At 42.7% G+C, this 22,318-nt stretch overlaps 1 protein-coding gene across 1 annotated transcript in view; it reads left to right on the top strand.

The window, feature by feature from the left end:
* TNRC6B (trinucleotide repeat containing adaptor 6B) overlaps positions 1-22,318 on the top strand; it is a 181,493-nt gene that overhangs the window by 131,920 nt on the left and 27,255 nt on the right. Inside the window, exons 7-14 of the mRNA XM_044915319.1 lie at positions 2,274-4,613; positions 6,208-6,366; positions 7,754-7,929; positions 10,793-10,867; positions 11,714-11,759; positions 12,968-13,116; positions 14,200-14,370; positions 18,379-18,504. Of these exons, the coding sequence (XP_044771254.1) occupies positions 2,274-4,613; positions 6,208-6,366; positions 7,754-7,929; positions 10,793-10,867; positions 11,714-11,759; positions 12,968-13,116; positions 14,200-14,370; positions 18,379-18,504 (3,242 nt within the window). The remainder of the gene's footprint in view (positions 1-2,273; positions 4,614-6,207; positions 6,367-7,753; positions 7,930-10,792; positions 10,868-11,713; positions 11,760-12,967; positions 13,117-14,199; positions 14,371-18,378; positions 18,505-22,318) is intronic.

Below are 22,318 nucleotides of genomic sequence, written 5' to 3'. Positions count from 1 at the left end.
AGGAAACGCGTACCAGCACCTCTCTTCTGGAACTGGGTGCTAGCATCCAGCATGTGCTCTTGGCACGAGAGGCTAATGCGGCTGCTGTTGGTCATCGCCGTTTGGGACCTTTTCTCCTTCTCAGACGAGCACATTATAACCTCGAGCCTCCCTAGGTCCAGCCGTCAGCACCAGCGTGTGCTCCGGCTGCGGTTGGAGGTGAGACTAGTGCGCAGGCTTGTTCTGAATCTTACCTGCCTGTGTTTATGCTCTCAGAACGCTGCGGGTCTAGGGACAGCCGTCTCTTAGATTACTGTGTAGAATCTTGGTCGGGGGGGGGAGATATCAAATAATATCATTCTATAGTTTCTTATTAGATTTTTAAAATCATTGTTTCTTCAGAGGATTTTGAGCTTTGTTAAAAACTGTATGTAGGGGCACCCGGCTGGCTTAGTCAGCAGAGTATACAACTCTTGATCTTGGCGTCGTAAGTTCGAGCCCCACATTGGGTATAGAGCCTACTTAAAAAAATAAAACAAAACAAAACTGGATGTAGATATAAGGAATCTTCAGCAGAAAGGCTCTACGAGTTTTGAGAGTTTTTAAAGATGAATACTAAATCAGCTAACAGCTAAGAACCTCCAAACATCACCCCCCCCCCCCTTTTTTTAAAGCTTTTAACAGATTTCCCCTTAGCTCTTAAAATGTTTTTTGAGGCTATACTAAAATTCAGAGCTTGAACATCATCAAGCCTTGGCAAGAACAATGAATTGGTTATTGTTAACTGAGCATGCTTTATTCTAGTTCTGAGTTTGAACATAGAATTGCCTTAGAAAATTCTATCACTGTCTCTTGTGCAGAGTAAAGATGGAAAGAAACCTCACGGTTACACAAGCTTTATGCAGACTTTTCTGTGGTGGCCATCAGGTCAGGCCCAAAGCAGGCAGGAAAAAGCCTCATGGCCCTTCCTTCTTGTGGCCCCTCATAAGCAGTTGCAAAAGGAAGTATGTGAGGGGTGGTCACATCGGGTGTTTCTGCAGCCAAATCTAGCCAGCCTGGATGTAGACATGAGTCCAGTGTGAGTACTCTCTCATTTGCATTCTTAAAACCAAGGAGACCCCTAAATCTCAAGAGCTGGAGATTCTCTGCTTTCCTATTAACATGGCTCTATGTAATATTTTTTCAACCTTATAGTGATTTAAAGCTGCTTGGTTAAAATAACTAAAACAAGTTCAGAAGAAATTACTGGGTTAAAACATGTCATTTTTCTTCCCACTAAATATGACAAATTCCACCAAAATATGTGCTGAGCCAGACTAATTTATAAGACTGAGTTCCTTGGGCATACAGACTGATTCATGCTCGTCTGCCCCAGCATCTAGCTGGGTGGGCATTCATCATTCATCAGATGCTTACTGAGCAGCCATGCACTGGCCACTATGAGGAATTCAAACATTAGCAAGATAGGGTCTCTGCCTAAGAGGGGGAGCTTCTGGGGGAGTCTCTGGTGCTAATGTGGGGGAAGGTAGATGTGAACACAGTACCACAGCACTGAGCAAAATGGCTCCAGACAGGGAAGGGTTATTTTCAGGTGATGAACTAAAAAAACAAAAACAAAACAGAACCAAAAACCCTCATAGAAGAAACGGCACTTGAACTAGGCCCAGAAAGATGAACCAATTTCAGTATATGAATCCAGGAAGGGAAGCCAGTAGCTGCCAGTGTGGAATAGTGCCAGGGCGAGAAGGCACAAGTCATGGACTGTCGAGGAGTGTGGCATCCACGTAGAAAGTAGTGCAAGATAAGACTAGAAAAGTCAGTTGGTCCCAGGTTGTGCAGCATCTTGATCAAACTCCAGGCCAAAGAGTTTAGCTTTGTTCTTGTGCACAAAGAAACTGTTGGAAACTTCCCATACACCGGTGATCTAATTGAAGGGGTGCTTCAGAACAATTACTCTAGCCAGGAATGTTTAGAGTATATTGGAAATAGAAAGCAGGTTCAGCATGTTACTGCATTGTCTCAAGATATAAGGAGGCCCTTCTCTGTTAATAGGAATGACAAGCGGACAGCTTTGAGAAATGTTGTGGATTTACACTTAGCAGTACGCCACCCCAGCGGAATGAAAGAGAAGAGATGACTAGAGTAGGTGTGGCACAGTTAACCAAGAAGGGCAGCTGGGTAGAGAAATTAGTTTGTGGGGAAACGTGATGAGCTCTCTTAGGGGCAGTTTGAGCTTGAGGTGTTAGTAGAGCATGCATGTGTAGCTGTGATTGATCAGATAATCTCTTTCCCAGAGTCAACCCTTGGAGGTGCTGCTGCTTCAAATTATGCAAATTCCACTTGGGGCCCGGGAGCCTCCTCCAACAACGGCGCCTCCCCCAACCCAATTCACATCCGGGACAAGGTGATTGTAGACGGGTCTGACATGGAAGAGTGGCCTTGTATTGCCAGCAAAGACACTGAGTCTTCTTCCGAAAACACCACCGATAACAACAGTGCCTCGAACCCTGGCTCTGAGAAGAGCACTCTGCCAGGAAGCACCACTAGTAACAAAGGAAAAGGGAGCCAGTGCCAGTCTGCAAGTTCTGGGAACGAATGTAATCTTGGGGTCTGGAAATCTGACCCTAAGACTAAATCTGTTCAATCTTCCAACTCTACTACAGAGAGCAACAATGGACTAGGAAATTGGAGGAATGTGAGTGGTCAGGATAGAATTGGACCTGGCTCTGGCTTCAGCAACTTTAACCCAAATAGCAACCCATCTGCCTGGCCAGCGCTGGTCCAAGAAGGAAATTCTAGGAAAGGGGCATTGGAAACAGATACTAGTAATTCCAGTGCACAGGTTAGCACAGTAAGTCAGGCATCCAGGGAACAGCAGTCAAAGATGGAAAATGCGGGTGTTAATTTTGTTGTCTCTGGCAGAGAACAGGCTCAAATTCATAACACTGATGGACCAAAAAATGGAAACACTAACTCCTTGAACTTAAGTTCACCAAACCCCATGGAGAATAAGGGAATGCCCTTTGGAATGGGCTTGGGGAACGCCTCCAGGAGCACTGATGCCCCTTCACAAAGCACTGGAGATCGAAAGACTGGGAGTGTTGGATCTTGGGGTGCAGCTAGGGGGCCTTCTGGAACTGACACAGCCTCTGGACAAAGCAATTCTGGAAACAATGGGAACAATGGAAAGGATAGAGAGGACTCCTGGAAAGGAGCTTCTGTTCAGAAATCATCTGGGTCAAAAAATGACTCTTGGGACAATAACAGGTCTACGGGTGGGTCCTGGAATTTTGGCCCTCAGGACTCTAATGACAACAAATGGGGTGAAGGGAACAAAATGACATCTGGGGTCTCTCAGGGAGAATGGAAACAGCCGACTGGGTCTGATGAGTTGAAAATTGGAGAATGGAGTGGTCCAAACCAACCAAATTCTAGCACTGGAGCATGGGACAATCAAAAGGGCCACCCCCTCCCTGAAAACCAAGGCAATGCCCAGGCTCCCTGTTGGGGAAGATCTTCCAGCTCCACAGGAAGTGAAGTTGGAGGTCAAAGCACTGGAAGCAACCACAAAGCAGGAAGTAGTGACAGTCATAATTCTGGCCGTCGGTCATACCGGCCCACACATCCTGATTGTCAGGCTGTCTTACAGACTCTTTTGAGCCGAACTGATTTGGACCCCAGGGTGCTCTCAAACACTGGCTGGGGCCAAACTCAAATTAAGCAGGACACAGTGTGGGATATTGAAGAGGTGCCAAGGCCTGAGGGGAAATCTGACAAAGGAACTGAGGGGTGGGAGAGCGCTGCCACACAGACCAAGAACTCAGGGGGCTGGGGAGACGCACCCAGCCAAAGCAATCAAATGAAGTCTGGATGGGGGGAGCTCTCAGCCTCTACAGAGTGGAAAGACCCCAAGAACGCAGGAGGCTGGAATGACTACAAGAACAACTCTTCCAACTGGGGAGGCGCACGACCAGATGAAAAGACTTCTTCCTCTTGGAATGAGAACTCCAGCAAGGATCAGGGGTGGGGAGGGGGACGCCAGCCCAATCAAGGATGGACTTCTGGGAAGAATGGTTGGGGAGAGGAAGTTGATCAAGCGAAGAACAGCAGTTGGGAAAGTTCTGCAAGTAAACCTGTGTCTGGGTGGGGTGAAGGAGGGCAGAATGAAATTGGAACTTGGGGGAACAGTGGGAATGCAAGCCTAGCTTCCAAAGGCGGGTGGGAAGATTGCAAAAGGTCTCCAGCGTGGACTGAGACCGGCAGACAGCCCAGTTCCTGGAATAAACAGCACCAACAGCAGCAGCCACAGCAGCCACCGCCACCACAACCAGAGGCTTCTGGTTCCTGGGGAGGCCCACCCCCACCACCTCCAGGCAACGGACGACCTTCCAATTCCAACTGGAGCAGCGGGCCACAGCCAGTAACCCCTAAGGATGAGGAACCCAGCGGTTGGGAAGAGCCATCCCCACAGTCAATTAGTCGGAAAATGGACATCGATGATGGCACTTCGGCGTGGGGAGACCCCAACAGTTACAACTACAAGAATGTGAATCTGTGGGATAAGAATTCCCAAGGGGGCCCAGCACCTCGAGAACCAAACCTGCCTACCCCCATGACCAGTAAATCAGCATCAGGTAGGCAATGGCTGCTTCTTGTGGGTTTGATAAAGAAAAATCCTAAACCAGGGCATTTTAATTAAGCTGCATTTATTCAACTTGGCTTTGTTCTGGAAATCTTTGTACATTAACCTACTCTACTGTTAACAGAAGCTCTCTTTTTATAAAATGATAGTGATAACAGATGCTGGTGGTACATTTTAACGTTCTTTCTTGGCAAAAGGAATAAGATGGCATCCCTGTGGTAGTCTCCCGAAGTTTGTGGTTTTTTGGGTTTTTTTTTTGTAATTGTATTGGTCTTGTAGAATCCAAAGAACATGTCTTGCTAAACAAACTATGCTCCAGATTTAAAAATGAAGAATTAAAATAGCAGCAGAAATAGACCTGATTTCCATTCAGTCTCTACCCGTGGACATATCCTCTGTGTTTCTCCTTCCCCAGCGAAGGGAAGTATTCTGTGGTGTTCTCGAAGGGGCCATGGCAATGCTATGGCACAGCTGGGATCTGGAAGGTCTCAGTCACTTTCCAGATGACTTTTAATGATCACCTCTGGAAGTGGAGTACTTCATGTAAGAAATTGTTCTCTCATGATAATCAGTTGCCCAGAATTAAACTTTCTTCTTGCTCTATTTGAATAGAAACCCCATACCTGGTAAATTAAAAGTAGTGCTAGTAATACCATCTTTGGCATTGTCAACTTGAATGTCCCCATAAAGCATATAATTCAACAAATTAAGGGGATGCACTATTCAGGTGGAGTTTTTGGTTTTGTTTTTAAGGTAGAATTAATATTTAGTTTTCCACTCCTCAAGTAAGCATACTGTTGAGTGAATGCCGTTATGGCCACTTAGAAAATGATTGCTTTTAACTGGTTCTTTTTTTTCCCCCTCAAATATTGAAAAGAATGAAGAAGGAAATAAAGATTGCTCATTAATTCCCTGTCCAGCATAAAACCTGCTAACATGTGAAAAAAAATTATTACCCATATAGTAAAAACCTTCAAACTGTACAGAAAAGCAAAATATAATAAATAAAAGAATCTTAGCCCCTAGGGTCTCTTCCCACAGGTAATCCCTTAGAGTTTTGTGTCTCATTCAGAAATTTTGTTCATACCTATAGCTAAATATATCTATCCTTTACAGCTTTTACACAGAAGGGATTGTACTATATACACTGTTCTTCACCTTGCTTTTTTCATCATACTTTAAAACTTTCCATGTTAGCACATACATTTTTGTCTTTTATTTGCTTTGTGTACAGTATTTATTTCATGGGTGACACAATTGGCCTAACCAGTCCCTTTTTGATAGATATTTAGGTCGCTTCCAAATGGCCTCCAACAGTGATACAGTGAGCATTGTTGTACATGTAATTTTATGTACTTTACAATTATATCTATGGTATAATTCCCTGGCAGTGGAATTGCTGGGCCAAAAGTTAAAGTGACAATGCCATTTGCCTCCATGAGGGTGGAACCCATTCGTATTTCTGGCAACAGAATAGAGGAGTGCCTGTTCCTCCTACCTTCACCCCCACCCCATATCCGCTCCCTGGATGTTAGGATGTTTCCTTTAACAGATCATTCTTAGAGAGCCGTTTTCTTTCTTTGCAGTCTGGAGCAAAAGCACACCACCTGCTCCAGATAATGGTACTTCAGCTTGGGGTGAGCCAAACGAAAGCAGTCCTGGGTGGGGTGAAATGGATGACACAGGAGCATCGACCACAGGCTGGGGGAACGCACCCTCCAATGCTCCAAATGCCATGAAACCTAGTAAGTGTACAGCATTATTTGTGAGGGAGTCTCCATTAATTTGGGGGCCAGACATTTTGGTGGGGTGTTCTAATGTTTAAACTGTTGTTTCAGTGAGACTGAGGACCGTGAACCTTTGATAAATGATCAGTACCAAATGGCAGTGACTTAGCTGTGCATATGTTAACATGTTTACAGTCTAGAAGTCAGAAGTTAATTTTGTTGATTTTCTTTTATGTTCGGTTTAGTATCTGGCCAGAATTGAAATGTTGACGTGGTGCTTTTTTTGCCAGTAATTTAAATATTGCTCATCATCTCTCTTTTGCATTTCTGCCCCTTTGTTAGTATAGTTTTTAAAAAGACTTTCCTGGCTTTTACTGTGGAACACAGTCTCTGCTACTCAGTGACTTTATCCTTCTGTTTCTTCCTCGTCCCTTTGTCTCTCCTCTCATACTTCCACCCACATAGGAACACATAAGGTTTCTTGAACCCAACAAAGATTTCTTCGTTTGAGTGTTTTATACAAAGCATGTCACACTTATTCATAATCATTGAAAGTCTAAGCTATCCTTGATCCAACTGGCAATGTTTAGTCACAGTAATTTGCAAAACTTTGTAAACCGATGCTATGGAATGTCTCATTGGATGTTCCTCAGTTGAAAAATTCAGTTTCAAGTTTCACTTGTTTGTCGTTTTCTTAAAAAGTATTCCAGCATCTCTTTTCTGCCATACTGCAGACTTAAGGAATTATCTTTTGATTTAAAAATGTGGTCATGCTGTATGCTCAAAATTTGAACAAGAATAATAAATTCTGTTGTCAATTTTATTGTATGACATTTATGACTCTTACAGCGCCCCATAAAGTACAGTCTTAGCTGTATCCTAGAAATTCATTCTTGTGTCTGTAACTTGCATTTTAAAAATTATGAATCTACTTCACTTCAGAGAAATAGCTTTATAAAGACCATGATTTCATCATGATTTTCACTGTAAAATTGGTTGTATCATCATGGGAAATACCACGCTGTAAACTTGAAATAGATCCAAAATGGCTGTTGGAAGACATTAACCAGACCTTTGGCACAAGGAGATACTTCAGCAGTACTGTCAGGATTTTTCCGTGTCTTTCCCAACCTTAGAATCACCCTTCTTCCATCACAAAACCTTCACAGTTTAAAAAATGTCTTCTCTTCTTCAGGATCTTCTATATCTATAGTTAAAGCTATACTTACACCTTCCCTTTGTCTGGGTAATACGAATGTGGAAGGGGCTAGAATGTTTGCCTCACCATATAGATGGATTAGATAAGATGCCAAATACCCTAAAATGCTGCATTCATAAGGACTGATCATTGTGGGTATTGTCATATACAGCTATTACATAGGGTTGATCCATTCTTTTCTTAAAGATTCCAAATCTATGCAAGATGGCTGGGGGGAGAGTGATGGTCCAGTGACGGGAACTCGCCATCCCAGCTGGGAAGAGGAGGATGATGGAGGAGTCTGGAACACCGCCGGCTCTCAGGGAAGTGCTTCCTCCCACAACTCAGCAAGCTGGGGACAAGGAGGAAAGAAGCAAATGAAGGTAGCCCACTTTAGAAATGTTTGAGCTTGTTTCTTCATTCTTAGAAGGCAGAACTGAGAATTTTCTAATGGAAGGAGTCCCTGAGGTCCTAAATAAGGGGGGAAATACTTTCTCAAGAGCAAATAATTACTTCCTCTTTACTCCTCATCTTCCTTCCCCACGACCTTGAAACCTCAAACTACAGAGCTGTTGCTGTGAGCAAAGTGGAATTTTCAAAGACAGGAAATTTTTTTCACTTTTAGTTTCCATATGATAATAATTCTTTGGAAGTTTTCAAGGCACACTTTATAAATGTTTTATGCTTTTGCATTCTAAAGCCAAGGAAGTCCTTAGGGTAAGTCCCCATGATATATAGAAGAGAAACCAAAGAAAGATAGCTTCTCCAGTGGTGATCAGCATGACTGGTTTTTATCCGATTAAGGAAATTCCAAAACCCAGAACCATTCTTCCAACAAAGTGATGTGCTAGTGCGTAACCTTGCTGTAGCAACCGGCTGATTTATCTACATCCCATACCGGGTTGTGTTCTAAAGTTGTTGCTTTCTGAAGCACCTGAGTGGTTCAGATGGTTAAGCATCCAACCCTTGATCTCAGCATAGGTCTTGATCTCAGGGTTGTGAGTTTAAGCCCCACACTGGGCTCCACACTGGTCATGGAGCCTTCTTAATTTAAAAATAAATAAATAAAATAAATAAAATTGTCACTTTCCTTGTCTTAGAGCAACTCAGTTTCCACTTTGATCTGCGTAATTTGATGAGAACTTTGGTTTCAATCTAGAACGAGTCTTTGAACCTGAACCACTCTCTCAGCAGAGGCGTTCTTTCCCTTCTGCAGATAAATTGATGGAAATAAAGAATGGGCAGTCATATATTTAATTTCAACATGGGAGCCTTGCTGCCCTGTGAAACATTTCACAGTGAATATTGTCCTGGTTTCCAATACCAAGTACCCTCCTGGAAGGTCTTCAGTTGGCTAAGGGGGCTGTACCTTCATCCCCTTTGCTGTAGGATATTAATTTTGTGCTGAATACGGTATAACTCAGTAGCCTAAGAACACAGGTAGTTCCTTTTGGAGGCATCCTGTTTAAGCAGCCAGTTACAATTTCCCTTCTAAGGACTTCTGTTTCCTCCCCCTAGTCACAGAAGTAATTATTCAGTAAATTTCTCAGCATCTTTGTACTCTCATGTTGTCTGGCTTGCTGTGGCTTTGTTTTTGTCATTTACAAATTCCCAGTGAGACGGAATGAAAAGACAGTCGAGGGAGACTGCTGATTGACGAGAATCGAGCGAGGGAAAGGTGCTGGTCCACTCGGGTGGCCCCAAGATGTAATTGATCCAGCTCAGTGGGAATTCAGTGTTTCTGCCCCATGACTGACAATTCTGACCTTTTGTGTCCAGGGCCTTCTTTTTACTGATTGTGATCAAAGGCAGATAACGTAAGATTTACCACTTTAGCCATTTTTAGGTGCACAGACAGTTCAGTAGCATTGAGTACATTCACGCTGTTGTGCAGCCATCACCACATCTCGCTACAAAACTCTTTTCATCTGCAAAACTGAAACTGTTTGCATTAAACAAAAACTACCAATTCTCCCATCCCTCCATTGAGGGCTTTCTTGACCTTAAAACCTTTAACGTTAGTGAACTTACTCACTTTCAAAAATAATAAAATTGACATAACAAATATCATCAAAACACAGAGTTTTTATTTGTAGAATGTACAAGTGCACAAAGCCCCATCACCCCCTGTCCCCACCAAGGCCTCATCACAGTTCCACCTGCCTTCTCCGTAGAAGTGGAAGGGGAGCTGATGTTGGGTGTCGTGTTTCAGGAAGAAACTAGGTCCTTTAAGAAACAAAAATTCAGTGGCGCCTGGGTGGCTCAGTTGGTTAGGCGTCTGCCTTCACCTCAGGTCATGATCCCAGGGTTCTGGGATCAAGCCCCGCATCGGGCTCTCCACTCAGCGGGAAGCCTGCTTCTCCCTCTCCCCCTGCCCCGTTCTTGCTCATGCTCACTCTATCTCAAATAAATAAATAAATAAAATCTTAAAAAAAAGAGAAAAACTCAGCGCCTGCCTGCCTTTGCAGTAAGATCAGTGATGTGTTCTGTTAGGGCCTTTTTCCCACGGGGACCCCTGTTGTTTATACTGTGAAACAAGCAGATGAAGGGTGCGTGGATGAGTCCTCATTGTATCCACACACAGACTAATGACCAGCTTAAATAGTCTGTTTTAACAGGCTAGTGCCTATTTATTTTCCAAATAACAGGCACTAGCATTGAACTCTTTCTTTTCTTCTAATACAAACCGGGTTACAAGGAGATAGTAAAAGCAAAAGTACTACCATGCAAACATTGTATTTTAGAAGATCTGATATTTCCTTCTGTTTATAAGGTAAAAACACCAGCTGACCTGGGTGCCTGGGTGGCTCAGTCGGTTAAGCGTCTGCCTTCAGCTCAGGTCATGATCCTGGGGTCCAGGGATTGAGTCCTGCACTGGACTCCCTGCTCAGTGTGGAGTCTGCTTCTCCCTTTCCCTCTGCCATTCCCCCTGCTTGTGCTCTCTCTCTCTCTCAAATAAATAAATAAAATCTTAAAAAAAAAACAGCCCAGCTGACCAGTGTTTTTCCAGTTACTTCTAATTCAGTGTGACGAATAGAATAAGAATGAAAACACAGATAGATCTAAAGCTTACTAATCTTTCAGACTAACGGATAAAATATCAAAATAACCATAGTTAAAGAGGGAAGTTTGGGTTAAAAAAGGTAAACTGTTGGTTCTGCATTTTCAATCAGTACTTAAATGCAACTCATATATGAAGTGAGAGAAAATAATTTGGTTCTGAGGTTACATATTTCATTTCTGTAGTGCTCACTGAAAGGAGGAAACAATGATTCATGGATGAATCCTCTTGCCAAACAGTTTTCAAATATGGGATTGCTGGTAAGTTTCATTTTCTTACAAGTGTAATACAGCCCAGCTTTTACTTTTAGTACAAATGCTAAGACTGCTGCCACATAGAATACAACATTACAGAGTTAGAAACTGGTTAAGCAATGTTTCTGATTTGGAGTAAGCAGTATTTATCCTCTATTCGCTTATTCTTAATTAAATACTCCAATATTTAAAGCTTACGGCTTTTGAATTTGTAGTCCTTGTATCCTTTTCCTTAGGCGCTTAGAGGAAGAAAGAGCCAGGCCTTAAAACTTACATAATTTTCCCTGACTACTGCTGTACTAGTGTTAATCTTACAGCAAGAGCAAAATAACTAGAGAAAGTATTTGTAATTAATTATATAAGGAATTCTTGTAGGATTCCTCTTTTTTTTTCCTTCTCTCTTGGGAATATCGTGGGGACACCCCGTCCCTGGTTGCCAAAAGACAAATAGCTTGACTTGGCTGCTCATTACCAGATTTGATGACTTGACAAGTCACGAGAAGAAGTTGTCATCATTTGGCTGACACTCGTGGAATTTGATCCTGAGCCGACTGGAACTTGAGCAGGGTTTTATTTCTCTAAGCAGCTACTTAACTATTGCTCTGTCCATAGAATTACTGAAGCTACTTCTGTGTGAAAATTGAATTTAGGAATATAGACACCCAACAGCAATCAAATTAGTCGTATCCTAAGTGATCTTGTCTTCATCCCAGTGTAAGGTTCACGTCGGAAGAATCTTGTATAGTGCCTGTAGGACGCCAGAGCTCTCATGTAAATAATGCCATTTTTTTTCTCTGATCCAGACTTTGAATTCAAACCTTTAATCCTCCCTCCCTGTTGCTGCTTTTTCAGAGTCAAACTGAAGATAATCCAGGCAGCAAAATGGATTTGTCTGTAGGTGTGTATCACTCCACTAATATGAACGGAGTATGTTGTTGTTAATGATGCCATGTTGGGTCCCTGCTCAGTTTGAGTTGGGATGGGTGCTGCTCAGCAGACATGAAGGACCATCCTAGACGCTAGGTAAGGGTTGAAAACTCCAAACAGCTGCAGGATCCAGGAAAGTCACGTAAATGAATGGTGTGTGCCAGGTGTAAGCAGGTGGGAGTTGGAGGCCACTGGTTAGCTGTGGGCGGCCTGTGTACCACGTAAAGGATAAAGGACTCAGCCTTGCTCGGCCCTTAGCGGTTGTTGCCCTGGAGAGTAAAGGTTCAGCCTTGTCAGAGCTTCCAGTTTTCAAGCAGGGCCAGAAATTTAGACATACATTGAGAGCCTGATATTTAAATATTGGAACCTAATTCAGATTGTTAAAAACTGTGGTGTGTGGCCGAACCCAGTGTGTCTGTGGCCCTGCCATCCTCTGCCCTCAGGTTGCTAGTCCCGTCTGCGCTGGGGTGTTGCATTATTGACGAGCACCCCCACTGCAGGTGGGGCAGACGCCATGTCAGCCCTTGGTCTGTGGGGTCATCCCCGTGACACCGTTGCTCACCTTGAGGAACTTAAAAAGAATCAAACCAGGAAGAAAGGAAAACAGTCCTGGGTCATAAGGGAAATAGCCTTTGATCTATGATATTTTAAAATCTAAGAATAACAAAAAAGTAAGCTTCCAGGGGCACTGATCATGTCAGTGTATAACAGCAAATTTCCAGAGCTGTGAAGAAAAGGAGGAATAACCATGGTACCTGGGAAATCACGAGGCCTTTTTATCCCCAATAACTGTTTCATAGCCCCACCCATTTATCTAGCAGATGCTAAAAGGGCAAGAGACAAATTTTCTCCCTGAGCACATTTGAGTTTATGAGCAAGTGATATTCATCAAACATATCAATAACCAGTGGAAATATTTTTTTAGTCAGATTTTTACCAGGTTGGCCCTAAGTCTCTCTTTCAGTCTTCCATTGAAAACAAGCTACAACTGATAGGAGTTTTTTAAAAAGGAACAAAAGGACCCACATGTGCTCCAGGGAGGGTCCCCCGCAGCCTGAACCAACGAGATCCCTTGTGGTCTACACCCAACACCTCAGGGAAGAGAGTGGGGCTAGAACTCCTCGTCATGAGGGAGACATTGGTTCTTGAAATTTTCACTTCTTCTGTGCTCCTTTTCAGGGAGCCTTCCAGATAAAAAATTTGACGTGGACAAGCGAGCGATGAATCTCGGGGATTTTAATGATATCATGAGGAAGGATCGATCTGGGTTCCGTCCACCTAATTCCAAAGACATGGGAACCACAGATAGTGGGCCTTATTTCGAGAAGGTGAGTCGAATCCTTTGTTTAAGACCATAATTGATGGGAACCACTTTGGTTCCCATTTGTTCTTTTGGTAATCAGTTCCAGGAGGAAGCATAGAATTACTGAATTAATTAATGAGCAAAACGCAAACATCACCTCCATGTAAGTGGTGATGTAAAAACAGTTGATGTCAACAGGTGATTAGGCAGAAGCTAGAACCATCTGTCTTTAGTATGTGAGTATTGTGAACAAGGTCTGAGTGTTTAGAAATTTTATGAAGTTTGGAAGGGGGAAATGAATGGTCTGACTTTTTACAGTAGGGGAAATGCACACTCGAAACATGTAGAAGAAATTTTAGAGACAAATTTATTCTGAATTCTTTTTTCTGCTGCTATACAATGAGAAATTAAATTTGGGATCTTGTGCAAATAATCCGGATCTCCCCAGGCCTTGCCTTCTAGCTTAGTCAAGCTGGCCCAGAACTTTCTCTTTTGTTATTTCTAAGAGAGTTCCTTTGTTCTTTCTCCATTCCCCTAGTGACCTATTTTTAGTTACAATGGTGTACTGTCCAAATTCTCAACTACCTGATTTAAAGAAGTTGTTTATACCTAGTTCTTTTTATTTTTATCATTCCTGATGGAGGAAATAATTCCTTGATTCAGAATACTGATTTGCCATAGCCCTGGATCTTCAGAAAGCAATTAAAACCAAAAGTTTTGGATCTGGCACATTTTTGACACCACTGATGATGCTGTTCCAGGCAGCAACAGATTCCCAAGAAGCTTATTCTGGCTTCTCTTTCAGCAGCCACATAGAGTAATCAATATTAGATGCATAAAAATAAAGTGTCTGGCAATTTTTATCCTAGTGCAATGGACAGAATATGTTACTGACTTACAGGATAAGAAAAAACCCGTATCTGAGATGACAGATGGTGTCTCTTGGGCCAAGTGTGATGACTCTTACCAGATCCAAATTCCATCCTCGATTATTGCTAATACACTCTAATTCTGTTTGTTCCTAGTGTTTCTCTCTTGTCCCTTCTTGCATTCTGTTGCTTCACTAACCAACACTCATTGTGATTGGCTAACTCCTACTACTTTTCAGCTGACTTTGCCTTTCTCCAATCAAGATGGGTGCCTTGGGGATGAGGCTCCCTGCTCTCCCTTCTCCCCTTCTCCCAGCTACAAGCTGTCTCCCTCTGGTTCCACACTACCCAACGTCAGCCTTGGAGCAATCGGCACAGGGCTCAACCCCCAAAACTTCGCTGCTAGACAAGTAAGGAGGCCTCTCAAATTTACAACTGCTTGGCTGTGGCCTCGCCTTGGCCCTGGTCTGCAGTTGATTGCATCATTTGTCTGTCTTGGGAAATTTGTTGATTACTGAATGCACAGAATGATACTAAGTATAGGCTTTAGATCTCTTAGCCCGTAGAACCCATCTCTCTTCATATTTTCTCAACATGGATTTTATTTAAATCTGTTTCTTTTGTCTTCTCATTTTTGGTCATAAGTTCACATTTAAGAAGGTAAATAAATTCTAAGTTAAGCTAAGGTCCTAAGAACTAGCTTAGGAAAATGTTAAGGAGGGTATGTAGGTACCTTATGTCATCTAATTTAGCAACAAATTTGCCATTCTTAACCTTGGATTGAATGGCAAGTGATATTTTTGAAGTCCTTTCAATTTAGTAAAACTTCTAAATAGAAAATAGCAGCAAAACTAGTAGTAGTAAATACTCGAGCGTTACAGCATCTTAAAACCTAGTGTCTTCAAGTGTAAAATACAATAATTACCCAGAGAGAGGTAATTTGATAGGGGAGAATGAAGTTTTGGGAAGACTGGATGTTTCCTAGGGGCGGGCCTCAGTCCTCCCAGGAGGGGCCATGCACCAGGAGTGAGACTGGCAGGGCAGGCCTCTGGGGCCCCCTCACCTCCGCGGGCCTGACATAGCACGGCAGGCCTCTGTCACCCCACAGCAGCTCCGGGGTAGTTCTCGAGGAGAAAACCAGGAATTTGGAGACAATTCCTCTGTGATAGTGACCCCACTGATGATATTTTCCTAGCCACAGTTCTGTGACCATTTACCTGTCACTGTGACTCTCACCTCAGGATGTCATGGAAGGACATTTAATTATTAATTGTATCCATTCTGTTTCCACATGCTGACTTTCACAAACAAGTGAAAAGGTATTATAAAACACCTCTCACACCATAATCCTTCAGTTGCACACAGGTCTTTCAGATGCTTTCTAATTATTGCTGTAGCACATTTTAAAAATGGATCATATGATATCCATGTGTTCAGTTGGTTATCTCCGGTTTGGGAGTTATGGGTAATTTCTTGTTTTCTTTTTTTATATTTCACTGTTTTTCTTAATGTTTCCACAGAGGACATAGACATGTATAGCTTATATAAACAGAGAAGAAATAATTATATCAGTGGTTTGGGGCAGCTCTTTTTTTTTGGACTGAGGTATAGAAAATATAAAATAGTCCTCACACTCTTGATTAATGATAAATACAAACATGCCTACAGAATTGCACATTTATCAAGAGCCATTAGTATATAATTTTTAGTATAATAGACCAGCCAAAGTAGCTGGCACTGGACTCTAAGAAAAGGTCATTCCTCTTTGGGTTTTTTTTAATCCTAAAAATGGAATGCTACAAAGTCCATTGTGAATCCGGTGGATACACGTTTTATCTAAATATGGTCGTGGTTCTTCTACACCATTTTCATGCAGGCTTAATATAGTTCATAATTAAAAATTAAAATGTAAGATTTTTATTTTCAAGTCACAAATTTCAATCAGCTTGGTAACCTTGTTTTTAATTTATATGCCCTTCTATTTTAAACACTGTAGTTGAGGCAGCCATCACCAATAAATACTAAGACTCAGGTCATCATAAAAGCCTTATATTCAACAGTAAAGCTGTAGAAATAACCAGATAAACCGCCATTAACATACATATAAGCATTTGATGACCGTTTTCCTAATTTCTAAATACAGTCTTAAAAAAAACTATGTATGATTGCCACTAAACTTATTACTCTGCGAAATAGCTACTTCTGAGCCAAGAAAATGAGCAGCAGTGCCAGGGTTCCATATTTAAAAAGAGAGAAGGTGTTTTTTGATAGACTCCTGTTGACTCGTCTGTACTATTACCCATATCAGACCTATCACAGGGCTTGATACGGCTTTAGAGACACTTGATAAAGCAAACCTAAAACCTCTGGGCAGTGGGGTGGGGCTGGCATCTGTCCACTGGGAATGTGCAAATAGGGCCTGATTTTACAAAAACAAAAAAAAAGGCAGATTCCTTCTGATACTTCTTACCAAAGGAGAGGTTGGAATTTAAAGCAGTTTTGGACTTTTTAAAACATGGATTCTGGCAAAGAACTTAAGCTACCAGAAACCCCACCATCCAAGGACCCAACCATGAGTAATTAGCATCTCATAACAAGGTCATTACTTTTATAGTAAAGTGTGAGAATGATCTTAGCAGAATATTCTCAGTGAAACAGATGTTTCCTGTGTTCTTGAGAATGATCAGTAGGTAAGCTACCAACTCCCACGATCTTAGAAAAATTAGAGCCAAACCATGTCACCTTAGAGTGACAGTTTGATTAGTAAGACAGGGGAAGTGGAGACATTACAGCTTGTAGAATTAAAGGTCTTTTCATGTTTAAACAGTCTTTGGGGAGATTTAAAATTCATGATGGATGTTTGATTTTCTTTTATGAGATATACACAGATTTTGATTGCCTTTTCTACTTTATGTTCATAGCCATTTTTATTTTCAGTGCTTTTAAGTTCATTAATTTCCTGGTAGCAGTCCCTTAATCTATTTTGAATCCTTAAGCCATTGAAATATCTTCAGTGTTCTAGAACTTACGGGTGCTGTTACAGAATTCTTCTTTAAAATTACCTGAATCCCCACTATGCCAGGGAGAAGATGTGACTTCTCATCTTCTGTGACTTCAGAATACACATACTTGGTAGAAGCAGTGGTACGGCTGTCTTCACTAAAGATACTCAGTGGGATGTTGTCAAGTATATGGAATTGGTTGATAATGACGTTTGCGTCCTACAGACTAGGACTTTATTGAGTTCTGGGAATACAAAGAGGGAAGTATTAAGCTGGTGGTGGAAAGACAGAATGGAAAATTAATATGACTTGCTGATGGGTGCTATCAAAGAGTGTTTAAAGTGTTTTGATAACATAGAGGTGGGCTCAGTTAATTTGAATGTGAAACGAGGAAGAAGGTTTGGGGAAGACTTCCTTTATGAGGATGACCTCTGAGCTGGGCCCTGAAGAGGCCAAGTGGAGATGGTGTAGAAGCTGTCCTCAGACAGAGGGAACAGTGTCAAGTTCTTTGCTGAAGGGCTGTTCTCGGCTTGAAACAAGTCAGAACAGAAGGGCCGTCATCTAGCCCAGTTTCCTGTAGCTCTTTGATTAGAATAGTCTAGAAGTGCTCCAGTGTGTTGGTCCTCCAGAAATCAGGGAATTAAGCTTATTTTTAACCAGACTAATGTTCATACATTGGAATGAGAAGTTAAAGGTGAGTAATGGGGTTTTTTTTGGTGTCCCTGTAATGGTTTTTCACTTTTTCCCTTTTCTGCTTCTTTTTTCTTTTTTCTTTTCTTTTCTTTCTTTTTTTTTAAATCTCACTCTTGGTTTAGATTTTCTCATCTAGCAAAGAAGGGATCAAGCAGACCCAAGACAGGGAAGGGTGTTCAGATCTGGAGTAGGGTTCTCATGGAGCTAGGCTACGATTTGGTGGCACTGATTCTATGATTGAACTAATCAATTCAGAGACATTATGTCCTGGTGTTGTTCTGCACTTGCTATTATTCAGAAGAAGCCTGCCTTTGTACTCAGGTGCCTTTCAAGATGGAGCTCAGATTATTGGACTTGAGAATAAATTTGGTAAATGCAATCTTTTAAAAAAAGAGAAAAGAGAGAGTAGTTGAAATAAACATTATATTGCCTATATGTTTCAATTACAAAAAAAAAAATTAGTGCATTTTTTTAACATTTGACCAAATTTAACCCTTTTGGTTATAGAGTGCATCCGACTGCAGGGGTGGTGGTGCTATGTGCATGATTTGATTTGAATAATTTTCCCAGGCATTCCAAGACCAGGAACTTTTCAGTTATAAAATTCTGTGATTCCGTGGAACACAGGATATGATTCTTCTGAGGGTTAGAAAACCAGAACTGTTTCTTTTTTGCATTTTCTTACATTAACAAAAAGCCTTACTGTTGCTGTTACGTTTACAGGGTGGCAATCATGGTTTGTTTGGAAATAGCACAGCACAATCGAGAGGTATGCACACACCAGTGCAGCCACTGAATTCTTCTCCTAATCTCCGGGCGCAAGTGCCTCCCCAGTTTATTTCCCCCCAGGTAAGCAATTTTATGTTTCCACAATTCATCAATAAAGCCTGTCCCGGTGGTTATCAGTCACCAACTGACAGGTTTTATGAGCATAAAAGGAATAATAGTTACCTAAATGTCTAAAACGTAAAAAATCTAGATCAAGATATTTATTTACTTATTTATAAAGATTTTATTTATTTGAGAAGAGAGAGAGAAAACACAAGCAGGGGGAGGGGCAGGAGGAGAAACAGGCTCCACACTGAACAGGGAGCCTGATGCGGGGCCTGATACCAGGAGGCTGGGATCATGACCTGAGCCAAAATCAGACGCTTAGCTGACTGAGCCACCGAGGTGCCCCCAGATCAAAACTTTTAGAACAAAATGTCAAACTCATTTCTTTATTGTATCATACATACAAAGATGTTTTTGCATGAAAAGCGTTATGATTATATTCCTTTTAGACGTCTCTATATTTTTCTAATACTGCATTGATTGTTTTAATTGCATGTAAATAAAACTACTTTATAAATCCTGATGTGTCAACATTCTGAAGTTGGTTGCCCTTGAGGATTTACCTGCAGATAAACAGGAGAAGAGCCAGGCTCTGGGTTACTCTGAGAAGTTTTGAGGAGATGGATTCTGAAATACTGACTAGGTGCTCTGGGAGGGGGGATTTAGAATGAAGTGGCAGAGACTTACTCTTGGAGCAGCTCTGTGTTGTGGGGTAGTCTTTTGGGAAACCTTTTAGGTCCGTTTCTTAGTAGGAGATGTGCAGTGAGTTGTTTGCAGGGTACAGGGGAGAGATTTGTGCCACAAACTGTCCCTTATACCTCTTTGTGAGAAAATGGATCTGAGGAGCAATATAAAAGCTGAGGAGCCCATGTAAGGATTCAGTGTGTGACTTAGTCTCCTTAGACTGTTACTTCAGTGAACCAAGATAAAGAGCTATGAGTCTGTCCCGTCCTATAAAAGGGGGTGGGACACTTACTAGGTCCAACCAACAGGTTGTAAAGGGTCAGGTTTTGTTGCTGTTTCGTTTTTGAAATATAAGGCATAGGCTTAAAATATTTATTTGAAACCATATCCTATAGATTTCAAATTCTGTGTTTGACATTGAGTCCATAACTATCTTAGTAGGGGAGAAAATGTTCGTCGCCCCACCCTCTCGTCTCCCATGGTCCTGCACCGGGGGTCTGGGGGTCCTCTTGGTGTCTCTCCTTCCTTGCCCCTCTCTCTAAGTTCCAGTCGTCCCCCGGGCTCCAGGTAGCAGTCTATCCTGTAGACAGAGCTGCTGCCAACTTCCCCAGCACTCCAGTCACTGCGTCTTCTTAACTCCCAGAGCACCCTCCAACATGCCTGGGGTCAGGCCACAGTCCTGTGGTTATCAGATGTCTGCAGTGTGCCTGGTGGTGCAGTTGGCCTTGCACAGATGAAGAAACTGCCGTCTCCTATCATACCCTCCTGGAGTTGGTGGGGATGATGGCAGAGTACTCAGCAAATAGGCAGCATGATAAATGTTACATAGAAATGTCTTAACACAGGGGCGCCTGGGTGGCTCAGTCATTAAGCGTCTGCCTTCGGCTCAGGTCATGATCCCAGGGTCCTGGGATAGAGCCCCGCATCGGGCTCCCTGCTCCGCGGGAAGCCTGCTTCTCCCTCTCCCACTCCCCCTGCTTGTGTTCCCTCTCTCGATACGTCTCTGTCAAAAAAAAAGAAAAGAAATGTCTAACACAGTTTGGGAGCTGGGCGAGGCCTCGCACTAGGAATGACATTTAAGCTGGGTCTTGAAGGATGAGTCAAGAGTTTGCTGAGTACGGCTGCGTTAAAGCTGCCTTCTAAGCAGCAGGAGCAGCTTGGATAAGGAGCAGTAATATCTGGAAGAACATGGTATGTTTGGGACAATGCAAGTGATTTGAATAATTAGTTTGAGTTTGTTGAAGCATATAGATGTTGTCTAGAGTGGCATAGGAAAAAACTAGTCAGGAAGTTTGGCACCAGTTTTGGAAAAGCTTTGTTTGCCTTGCTAAGGAGTTTGGACTTTGGACTTTGTCCCTTGTAACTGTTATCTGGGTTGCTACTTAAAAATACAGTTCCCAGGTCTCCCCCAGTCTACTGAGACAGAATCTTGGGAGTTAGGGCCTAGTCACCCCCTGGTGATTTTTATCTGCACCCTAAAGTTTAGCTGCTGCTGCCGTAGATACTGTAGTATTGGGCAAGATTTTTCAGCTGAGTGGCAATGCAGGAAAACTTATGTTTTAGAAAAATAACATTGACAGAAATGTAGAGGACATGTTTGAATAGCAGACTTACTAGAGCAAAGGAGTCCAGGGAAGGTGGTGGCAGTGAGAATTAAGACAGTGTAAAGATCACAGATGACCTTCATGTTGTGGAATATCGTGGTCTGTTCTCCAGTCTCTTCTTACCATATCAGCAGCATCTGACATAGATGGTCACGCCCTCCTTTTCATTCATTCATTTGGCTTTTGGACACCTTGTACAGTGGTTCTCCACCTGCCTTTCTTTGTCCATCTCCTTTACGAGCTTCTCCTTACCTCCCCAACATTTACCATCAGAGAGCCCCAGTCTGACTTCTCGACCCTCTTCCTCTTTTCACCATCTACGGCCGCTGCTGGGTGATTTTGCCCAGTGAATGGCTCTAAATATTGACAGTTGCAACACTGTGTCTTCAGCCCAGATCTATCTTCTCAATTCCATAGACCTCTGGGCATTTCTATTAGGATGCCTTACAGGCACTTCAAGTCAACATGTCCAAAACAGAGCTTGTGATTCCATCCCATACTCCCTTCTAAAACATCCTCTTCCTCCAAGTAAATGGCACTCCCATCCTGCAGGTGCTCAGGCCACAGACCTCAGAGCTAGTGGGGGGGTCCTCTCAGCTCACGTTCCATCAACAAATCCCCCTCAGAACTCTGTTCTGAACCTATTTCCTACCACCTCTGCTAGCATGACCCATGGCAGGCGACCACTGTTTCTCTCCCAGAAGTGGCCTCCCGACTGGTCCTGCCCTGCTTTCTTCAGCACCTGCCTGCCTCCGGTGTCTTCTCCACCCAGCATTCTGATGATCCTCTAAAACCACAGTCCAGGGTGGCCCTCAGCCACCTGAGCACTTGAAACGTGACCAGCTGGGTGGAAGAACTGAAATTTTAATTTTAATTGATTTAAACTTAAATCGCCACACCTGGTTGGTGGCTAGCGAACGAATAGATGGGAAGCTTTTCTAGCATCACAGAAAGTTAAGGGTAAATCATGTTACCACTTTGTCCTCTCATGGCTCCCTCTCTCACTGAGAATACAAAGCCAGCTCTTTACTGTGGGCTTTGATGCTCTTGGTGACCTCCCCACCCCAGACACCTACCACTCTCCCTCCTGTTAGTTCTGGCCTCTCCAGTCAACTTGCCCTAGGGCACCAAGCGTGTTTGGACCGCTGTTCTCAAAGATTGCCCCCGGGCTCCATCCGTACTTCCTTCAGACGTCTGCTGCCATGGTGCTTTCTCAGAGAGGCTCTCCCAGGCCGGGCTATGTACAGTACAGTTGCTCTCCTCACCCCCAGGTGTGTGCTAAGCTTCACAGTGGCCGAGTCTGTGTCTGCTTTGTTCACTGCTGGATCCTGAACATCTACAACTGCGCAGGGCACGTATTTTGAGTAAATCTATGTCAAGTCATGGGAAGATACATTTCAGAATGATTTAGTAAGTGGAATTGTTAGGGAAAGCATAGTTAACTTAGTCTAAGAGACCTCAGGCTGCCAATCCCTTTATGACCAAAGCATCTGATCTGTGTGGAAAAGAAAAGTATTTGTGTTGTACATTTTTGAGATTTG

Source organism: Neomonachus schauinslandi, chromosome 5 (assembly GCF_002201575.2).
Source record: "Neomonachus schauinslandi chromosome 5, ASM220157v2, whole genome shotgun sequence".
Classification (NCBI taxonomy): Eukaryota; Metazoa; Chordata; class Mammalia; order Carnivora; family Phocidae; genus Neomonachus; species Neomonachus schauinslandi.
The sequence above is the reverse complement of the archived record's forward strand: the minus strand, read 5'-3'. Positions and strand labels throughout refer to the sequence as shown.